This window comes from Solenopsis invicta, chromosome 12 (genome assembly GCF_016802725.1).
Source record: "Solenopsis invicta isolate M01_SB chromosome 12, UNIL_Sinv_3.0, whole genome shotgun sequence".
Classification (NCBI taxonomy): domain Eukaryota; kingdom Metazoa; phylum Arthropoda; class Insecta; order Hymenoptera; family Formicidae; genus Solenopsis; species Solenopsis invicta.
This window is the reverse complement of record NC_052675.1, coordinates 7,147,038-7,156,781: the sequence shown is the minus strand read 5'-3', so window position 1 is coordinate 7,156,781 and position 9,744 is coordinate 7,147,038. Positions and strand designations below refer to the sequence as shown.

Sequence of the window (9,744 nt, the reverse complement as noted above, 5' to 3'; positions counted from 1 at the left end):
GACGTTCTTCGGAGCAGACGGAGGTCGGTCACTAAGCCGTCGTCGAGTCGTTCAGGCGCGGCGCTCCGGAAAAGTAACCGAGAGGAGCACGTTTCGCGAGCGCGCGCGCATTTTTCGCCGGGGTGACACGTGTGCGCTGCGTGATCGCCGGCACGGCGGACTACAGAAGTCGAGTCGAAGAGTGTGTCGGCCGGTCGTGGTTACCCGTGAGCAACGTATATTTCGCCGTGTCGAGAGTGTCGGTGGCGAAGACTGTCGAGCGCTGCTACAATGAACCGGGAACAGCTGGACACCGCGCCAATGGAGGCGCTACAGAAGGAGGCCATAGCCGCAGGCATCCCCTTCACGCCGGACCGAGCGGCGTTGATCGAGACAATACTCTCCCACAGGGAGAGACACGGCTCCACCGCTAACGGAGGAGCGACGAGCCACGGAACAGAAGTCGAGGAAGATGGTGCAATAACGGAGCAGCTGCGCCAATCGGTCGAGCTGCTGGCCGAGACAATGAAACAGCAGCACCGCGACATGCTGCTCCAGCAGCAGCAATTCATGGCGCTCGTCCTGGAGCGCCTGAGCCCAGCAGAAGGGCCAGTGCAGAACACTGGTGCGCCCAGCGGCGTGCGGTCCGTACTGCCGCCGGAGCGCGAGCAGTCGTCGTTCGGGTCCTCCACGGAGACCCCGAGAAGAGGGCGATCGCTTGGACCGTCTCCCCCCGAGGCAACGTGGTCCAGTGCCTGGCGACGCAAATACCGGAGTTTGCCGGCTCCAGGGAAGAAAACGTCGCCACCTGTATCAGACGCGTGGATCACGTCGGGCGGATCCACGGGGCCACGGACGGGGTCCTGCTGTTAGCAGCCTCCAGCCGGTTTAGAAGCGGAGTCAAGAATTGGTACGACTCCGTGGAAGGAGAAGCGCTGGAGTCGTGGCACGCTCTGAAAAATGAGCTGTCGCTCATGTTTGAGAGTAACGAATTTGCCTACAAGCAACTCCAAACAGCCCAAGGAAAGAAGTGGCAACACGCGAAAGAATTATTTCACGACTACGGCATAGCCAAACTGGCCCTGATGAACCGCCTCGACTTATCCACCAAAGAGAAGATTCACCTCCTCATCGGGGGAATCGGCATCGGCTCAGTGAAGTCGGCAGCATTGACCCTGCCTGACGACTCGGTGAGTCGATTCTTAGTCAAGATGCGCTGCCTGGCGGAGGGCGCGGTGGAAATAGACAAGAAACCGAGCGCACCCGCCAGCGCTCAGATCTCGAAAGAAAGACATTGTCGGAATTGTGGCAAGAAGGGCCACAGCCATAAAGACTGCAGAGCCGAGCCCAGCTGCTTTTACTGCAAGGAGCGGGGGCATCGGCAGTTCGACTGCCCAGTGCTGAAAAAGAAGACATCGTCCAACCCGGCGCAGCCGAAGCACCGGGCACTCACAGCGGCAGCGGTCGAGGAGGAGACGGAGGAAGACGACGTGGTCGCCACCATTAACGTGACGAGCGGCAAGCGGTTGGAGCTGAACGGGCCCTGCGCGACGGTCACGTCCGTCAACCAGCTAAGTTGCGATCTACCGGCCCTGATCGACACGGGTAGCCCGGTGTCGATCATGAGATTCCAAATTTACAAAGAATTTTTGTTACCGGGAAATGTGAAGCTTTTGCCCACCGGGAAACGGTTGCGTGGTATTACCAATGACCGCCTCACGGTCCTTGGGAAAACAAGCGCGCCGATCACGCTAGAAACACTTGGGGACAAGAGCTTCACCGTGGATTTCTTTGTCGTCGACGATAGCGCGTGTTTGCCTAGCATGCTTCTCGGTCGTGACTTCGTCGCCGGAGAAAGCTTATCATTGAAATACCGAACGGCGAAAACAGATTCAGCAAACATTATAGCCGAACTTTGTCAAATAGAGCCCGAGGTCACAACAGAGACGGCAGAGTCGATCATTCGCGAAACAAATATTGATTACGGAGAGAATGCGAAACGCGAACTAATAAACACGATCACGCGCGTGCAAAACGAAGAGGTCGAACCGGTGGAAGATGACTACGCGGTGCGCGTCCCGATCAAGGATGACACGGTTTACGCGTACGCGCCGCGGCGTTTTGCCTACGCGGAACGCATAGAGTTGCGAAAAATTGTAGAGGACTTGCTCCAAAGGGGCATTATCCAGCCCAGTCGATCGTCATACTGCGCGCGAGTGATTCCGATCCGAAAGAAAAACGGTCTGCTCAGGCTATGCGTAGACCTGAGGCCGTTGAATAGCCGCATTAGTAAGCAAAAATATCCGTTTCTGGTCATTGAAGATTGCTTGGCGCGACTATTCGGGAAAACAGTTTTTACCTTGTTAGATTTGAAAGACGGTTTCCACCAAATTAGAGTCTGCGACGAGCACACGCATTACTTTGCTTTCGCCACGCCGGATGGCCAGTATGAATATCGCTTTCTGCCGTTCGGATATTCCGAAGCGCCTGCGGAATTCCAGAAGCGAATTCTACAAATCCTGGAACCGTTCATAAAAAGGGATCAGATACTTGTTTATATTGATGACATATTAATAGCCTTACAGTATTATAAACATTTACTAAAATTGGAACTGATTCCATTATTAAATTTGGATAAACCGCGGTTAATTGATTCAAGTGCTACAACTGCTACAAACTGGTCCACTTGTGTAGTGATTGAATATTGGTAACACTAGTGGACCGATCATAGCGTAGCGTTTAGAGCGTAGCGTTCAGAAGTACTAAATGGACCGCAGCCCAAATTAACTTATTCGATGGTATATTAGTCTGATATGATGCGTATCAAACAGAAATGTATTGAATTAAAATAATACACATTTTCAGCTCACATGTAACGCTGTAAACATTTGCTTAGTACGCGTACTAAAGTACTTGGTGTAAACTAGAATATATTTATATTACATCAGAGTTCGACAAAAAATTGTACATAGCGCTATTTCCCTTACTTCACTAACCTGCACAGTCTAAATATCAATTAGCATTTAGATTGCGCGGGAAATAATAAGATGAGGGGAAAGCTTTAAACTGAAAATCTGCTGAAATGTGCATTTTTTGCCGGGTTTTGCATTACATAATGGCTATGTTCAGTAGAAAAAAACAGTTTTGCAACTGCTGTAAGATGACTGTCTTTGATTAGTTCGTATCCTTAGTTTTTGTCGAATCTAAAAATATAAACTAATAAATCATATTAACCTTCTAACTGTATTTGGATGTTTTTCGACCCATAACGCTTTTTAAAAAAATCTCTTAGTATAAGAATATTATTGACAAAAGGTTTTCAAGCTTTGCGATTTTTCTGAATATCTACAATATTTTGACACATTTTAATAAATAAAGTAATTATTACAATACGCAAGAATGTAACGGTACTTTAATATCACAAGAATTTCCTAAAAATGTTTAAATTGGAAAAAACCTGAACATGGTTAAAGACTCTGTTTATAATAATTGCAAAACTGCTTTTTCTGTTGAACGTAGCTATTGTATTAATTGTTTTTCTTATTAATTTGAATTTCTAATATACATTTAATTATTATATATTGATGATACAACAATTACAATTTACAGAGCCTTGGTCTATGTGTACAACTACGTTTACGTTCAGTAAACATTTTCTTTTGATTTGTTATTTATGGATCTTATGGACGATTATTTGGAATTCTGATCTCATTACCAATTGTGGTAAAATCAACCAAAAAATTTATCAGTTGAGTTCTGATATACGAATTCAAGGACTAAATGAATATGATATTGTAAGCAAGTTTTAACATATTTGTATTTATTCTTGTATTGATAGTATACCAACTCCTAGTCGTTAAGTATTTTATATTGCGTTAGATATTAAGCGCGAGGCCCGAGTCTTCCGAGAGTTGTACTGTGAGATCGGTTTTTGTCTTTTTCTTACGCTGTCGCTGGGCGAGAACACGCCGAAGAAGTAGTCTGCGACAGAGAACCGAACAAGTCACGCGAGCTATACATGACGGTCACCGCCAGATTTCTTCCAAATAAACCATTTTCCTCATACCAGTGTCTGTCCGGTGTCTGTAGTCATCCTGAACCCCCTTAAAATCTTTACAAAATCAGAAGTAGGATCGAGGTCAAAGAGGCAAGATCGAGGAGAGAAAAGTCTAAGGATAAGCCTGAGGACGACGGAGAAGCGGAAGAAATTCGTGACGGTGCGCTGCGTGAGGTACTCGCGAAGTGTGCGTAACGTGCTAGCGAATGAGCAAGGCGAAGAAATTCGCGAACCCTTGTGGTTTGAGCAGTGATCGATTGCTGCCCGAGTAAAAGAAGTACGCATAAGTGCAAAGAAGGAAGACGACGAAGAAGCCGTCGAACGCGGACGACGACGAGAAGCAGTGCACAAAAGACGATCGAAGAAGCCATCGAATACGGTCGGCGGCGAGAGAAGGACAGAGCGCGTAGTCTACGAGGCGATACGCGACGGTCAATAGGTCGGTCGATAAGTCGGTCGGTAACTGAGACGGCGAGATTTGGTGAATACCATCGGTAGAGGAGAAATTAAGATGATCGGCAGGATGATAGATCCTAACGATTTTACGGTGATGACGCTGAAAGAAAGGCTAAGGCAGATGAACTTGAGTACGAGCGGCAATAAAAGTGAGCTGATCTTACGGTTAAATGAAGCTGAGTGGACAATGGATTGTTGATCTCGACAGCGAGACGGGCGCTGAGGAAGAGAACGAAGGTGCGACGACGAGTCGACAGGCCGGGGCGGAGGGTCCACCAAGGCCACAAAGCGAGTCACAACGCTTACGAGAGAGAGAGAGAGGACGAGCTGGCGAGGCGAGAGAGAGAGCTGATGCGACGTGAGTTAGAAATGATCCGACGGGAGAACGAGATGCTACGTGCGGCGATGCAGTCGACGCCCGGCGGAGACGCAAATGTGAGAGGAGGCATAAGTGCAACAGGAAGTTCAAACGTAATGACATCGAAGATTAGCCTGACACATTTAAAAGAAATGCTGTCGTCGTTCGAAGGTAAGAAAGGATCTTATCACTCCTGGAAAGAACAATTACAGGTGGTGAGGCAAATGTACCAATTGGACGATCAGATGACTAAGCTACTACTCGGAGCAAAACTGACGGGTGACGCTGGAGAGTGGTTTCAGTGCCGACCCATTTTTCCTTGACTGTTGACGAACTGCTGGCGCGAATGGAGGCTCTATACGGTCATCGGGAGACGAGATTGACCCTGAGGAAGGAGTTCGAGAACAGAACGTGGCAGCAAGGTGAGACGTTCGCAGAATACTGCCACCGGAAGATCATTTTGGCAAATAAGGTGCCTATAGACGAGGAGGAAATTGTCGACTACGTAATTGACGGTATCCCGGTCAAATCAATAAAACATCAGGCAATGATGCAGCGGTTCCTAAACAAGGAGGCGATGTTGCGGGCCATGGAAAACATATCCATCGGATCCGAGCAGAAGACGTACCAGAAGGCGGAAAAGGTGTCCAGCGGGAAGGGTGTGACGAAAATAGCACCTTCGGACAAGAAGGTCAACAATGAGGTCAGCGTGAAGCAGGAGCCGAAGTGCTTCAATTGCAACGAGTTGGGCCACATCGCGGCTAAGTGTTCGAGGCCGAAACGAGAAAGAGGAGCTTGTTTCAAATGCCTGCAGCTGGGACATCAAGCGAAAGACTGCACGTCAAAGGGCCAAGCGAAGAGCGAGGTCGACAAGGACAACGGAGGGAAGAAGGCAGATATCAACAGCGTGTTTGACGAGAAGCCCAGAGACTTCCGGAGAGAAATAGAGTATCGGATAAGCAACGAAGTAGAAAGCGTAGCGTTAAATTGTAAGTTAGATACCCTGCTCGACACAGGTAGCCCGATAAGCTTCATGAAAGATATTTTTGTGCCGCCAAATTTAATTACTTCTATGTCGTCAGAAAATGATAGATATTGCGGATTGAATAGTAGCGTTTTGGAAGTCAAAGGACGCGTAACGGTTAGGATGGCAATTAACGGTAAAGAACCAAAATGTGTGTCATTATTAGTCGTGCCAGAGAAAACGATGAAAGCTTCGGTAGTGATAGGTACAGACATTCTGAATCAATTCTACGAGGAAGAAAAGCGTAACGAAGATTTAGAAAATAAAATAATTCGGGAAATATTAAACATCGATCTGGGCGAAAAGGACGCGAGTGAGGCGTTAATTATCAACCCGGATATAGATAAAATAACACAAATAGCTGTAAGAGAAATGTTCGTTAAAGAATATATTGAGCCCAAGAGACCAAATCAACCGGAAAAAAACGCTGAGATCGAATTAAGGCTTAACGCGGATAAACCGTTCCATTTCTCGTGTTATAGACCCTCGTACGCCGAGAAAAAAGAATTGCAAGTGTTGATCGACTCGTTGTTAGACAAAGGGATCATACGGCCGAGTCAATCTGAATACGCATCACCTATCGTGCTGGTGAGAAAGAAAACAGGCGAGCTAAGACTTTGCATAGATTATCGCGAGTTAAATAAATTGTTGTTAAGGGATAACTATCCGGTACCGAACATTGAGGATTTAATCGACTCTCTACAGGGTATGAAATATTTTTCGAGGCTAGACTTAAAGAACGGCTTTTATCACATACGAATGGCTCAGAACTCAATAAAATATACGGCATTCACGACACCATTCGGTCAATTCGAATTTTTGCGTATGCCGTTCGGTCTTAAAGTAGCGCCATCAAGATTCCAACGCTATATTAATCAGATTTTAGCAGATCTTATACGACAAAGAAAAGTAGTAGTCTATATGGACGACATTCTTGTTGTATCGAAGACGGTCGAACAGCACACTAATACGTTACGAGAAGTTTTTAAATTATTTGTTGCAAACCGATTAGAATTAAGAATTGATAAATGCACAATTTTGCAGACAGAAGTAGAATTTATCGGATATTCAGTTTCGGAAAAGGGTGTCACCCCGACGAAGGAGGGAGTACGGTCAGTACAAAGAATCCCGATACCTCGGAATATTAAAGAGGTGCACAGTTTCGTTGCTCTGTGCTCTTACTTTAGGAAATTTATTCCGTCATTCTCGTTAATTGCTAAGCCGTTATATGAATTGTTGCGTAAGAACGTTCCATTCAAATTTGGAGAGAAAGAATTGTATGCCGTCGAAAAGTTAAAAAATAAGTTAACGAACGCACCTGTTTTAGCCATATATAACCCAAACCGTGAGACGGAACTCCATTGTGACGCGAGCATTGCAGGGTTCGGAGCAGTACTGGTGCAACGAGGAAACGATGAACAGTTTCACCCAATTTTTTTCTTCTCGAAGCGGACCACCGATGTTGAGAGTCGCTACCACAGCTTCGAGCTGGAGATGTTGGCGATCATATACGCTTTACGACGCTTCAGAGTTTACTTACGGGGCTCTAAATTTAAAATCGTAACTGATTGTAACGCGTTAGCATTAGCCTTTAAAAAGAAAGAGATATCTCCGAGAATAAATAGATGGATATTAGAACTGCTAGAATACGATTACGAGACAGAACATAGACCAGGTACAAAAATGGGGCACGTCGACGCCTTAAGTAGGTTACCAACCGAAGTATTAGTAATAGAAGTATTAGTAATAGAAGATAACACTTTCGAGCTGAATCTTGCGATAAGTCAAAGTCGTGATAGTAAGTTGCGTGAGTTAAAAGAGATATTACAAAAGGCAGAAGACTCCTACTTTGAGATGAAAAATGGTGTTGTATTTAGGAAACATAACGGAGAATTATTATTCTATGTGCCCAAATCTATGGAGTTTCAGATAATGCATAAGTATCATGATCAAATGGGGCATCTAGGAATAGAAAAAACGTTTGATAACATAATTAATAGCTACTGGTTTCCGGAAATGAAACGGAAAATAAAAGAGTATATTTCAAATTGCTTAAAATGCATTTCATTTTCCCCGTCGGCGGGAAAGAAGGAAGGTTATTTAAATTGCATCCCAAAGGGTCAACTGCCGTTTGAAATATATCACATAGACCACTATGGTCCTATTGACAAAGATCGGTTAGCGAAACGACATCTCTTAGTCATTATTGACTCTTTTACTAAGTTCGTAAAGTTGTATCCGACTAAAACTACTGCCACTCAGGAGGTGATTGAACATTTAACTATCCATTTTGCAAACTTTAGCAGGCCACGAATGTTGATATCAGATAGGGGTACGGCGTTCACCTCTAGCGATTTCAAAACCTTTTGTACGGGAAATAACATTCAACACATTTGTACGGCGACTCATTCGCCTAAGGCAAACGGTCAAGTAGAGCGGGTTAACCGGGTGTTAGGACCCATGATTGCTAAGCTCGTTGACAACGATAAGAAAATTTATTGGTACAAAATTCTAGCCGAAATCGAGTTCGCTGTCAACAATACGGTACACAAAACGACAGGCGAAACCCCAAGTAAATTATTGTTCGGGGTTGGGCAACGAGGCAAGATAGTAGATTCAATTAGCGAATACCTTTCGGGGATAGATGGCAAGTGCGATCGAGATTTAGATCGGTTAAGAGAAAGAGCAGCCGAAAGGATAAAGCGAAGTCAGAAATATAATAAGGCGTATTTTGATAAAAAGCGGAAACCGGCACATATATATAAAAACGGCGATCTAGTTATGATTAAGAATGTAGATACCACTCCGGGAGCGTCCCACAAGATTATTCCTAAATTTAAAGGACCGTATGAGGTTGTACGTGTGCTCAAGAACGACAGATACGTAGTGAAAGACACAAGTGATCATCAGATGACCCAAAAACCGTACGTGGGCACCTGGGAAGCTAGCAACATGAAACCTTGGGCACACAGTAACTCCGAGGTCGGAGTAGAGTCAGGGCTGGCCGAGTGTGATAGTATACCAACTCCTAGTCGTTAAGTATTTTATATTGCGTTAGATATTAAGCGCGGGGCCCGAGTCTTCCGAGAGTTGTACTGCGAGATCGGTTTTTGTCTTTTCTTACGCTGTCGCCCGGCGAGAACACGCCGAAGGGCAGTCTGCGAGCGAGAACCGAACAAGTCACGCGAGATATACATGATGGTCACCGCCAGATTTCTTCCAAAATAAACCATTTTCCTCATACCAGTGTCTGTCCGGTGTCTGTAGTCATCCTGAACCCCTTAAAATCCTTACAGTATACATGTATGCACTTGTATTAAACTGTTTTATTTTCATTTCCAATAGGTTGGATTTAATATTAAATTCAATATGAACGAAGACGAAATTATATATTTAACAGAGGATGAGACACCATCAGCTTCAACTACTGATAAGAAGACGAAGAAGATATATTTGCACAAATATAAATCTGAATGGGAAAATCACAGTGAATATAAAAAGTGGATTCAAAGAAGTCATAAAGGTATAAATTACTTTCGTTATAAAATATGCTCAGCAGATTACATTGGCGGAGTGGCAGCAGTTAAAAAACATGCTGCATCTGCAAAACATATTAAAAATGCAAAAGATATTGTAATGCCTATAACAGATTTGCCATTTATTAAACAAACTCACATATTAAACAATAAAGTCAAAGAAATTGAATTAAAAATTGCAGCGTTTATTATAGAGCATAATATTCCATTTAATTCTGTTGAACATTTGGTCAAACTAATTAAAAGTATTAGCTCCGAACCTGAAGCCATAAAAAAGGTACAATGCAATAGAACTAAATGTACATCGATAATAAAAAATGTGATAGGTCAAATA

The 9,744-nt window shown here is 44.6% G+C and overlaps 1 protein-coding gene across 1 annotated transcript; it reads left to right on the top strand.

The window, feature by feature from the left end:
- Positions 1 to 270: 270 nt before the first annotated feature.
- LOC113005618 (uncharacterized protein K02A2.6-like) lies at positions 271 to 4,289 on the top strand. The gene is made up of 3 exons (XM_039455409.1): positions 271 to 604; positions 718 to 2,563; positions 4,049 to 4,289. The coding sequence occupies exons 1-3, from the start codon at positions 271 to 273 to the stop codon at positions 4,287 to 4,289; spliced, it is 2,421 nt and encodes an 806-aa protein (XP_039311343.1).
- The last annotated feature ends 5,455 nt before the right edge of the window (positions 4,290 to 9,744 follow it).

Bases quoted from the DNA above. Each gene is read 5' to 3' on its own strand.
- LOC113005618 (XM_039455409.1), top strand. From the start codon at position 271: ATGAACCGGGAACAGCTGGACACCGCGCCAATGGAGGCGCTACAGAAG. The intron at 605-717 runs GTGCGCCCAGCG...TCTCCCCCCGAG, and splicing joins AGGGCCAGTGCAGAACACTG to GCAACGTGGTCCAGTGCCTG. The intron at 2,564-4,048 runs GTATTATAAACA...TCCTCATACCAG, and splicing joins GACATATTAATAGCCTTACA to TGTCTGTCCGGTGTCTGTAG.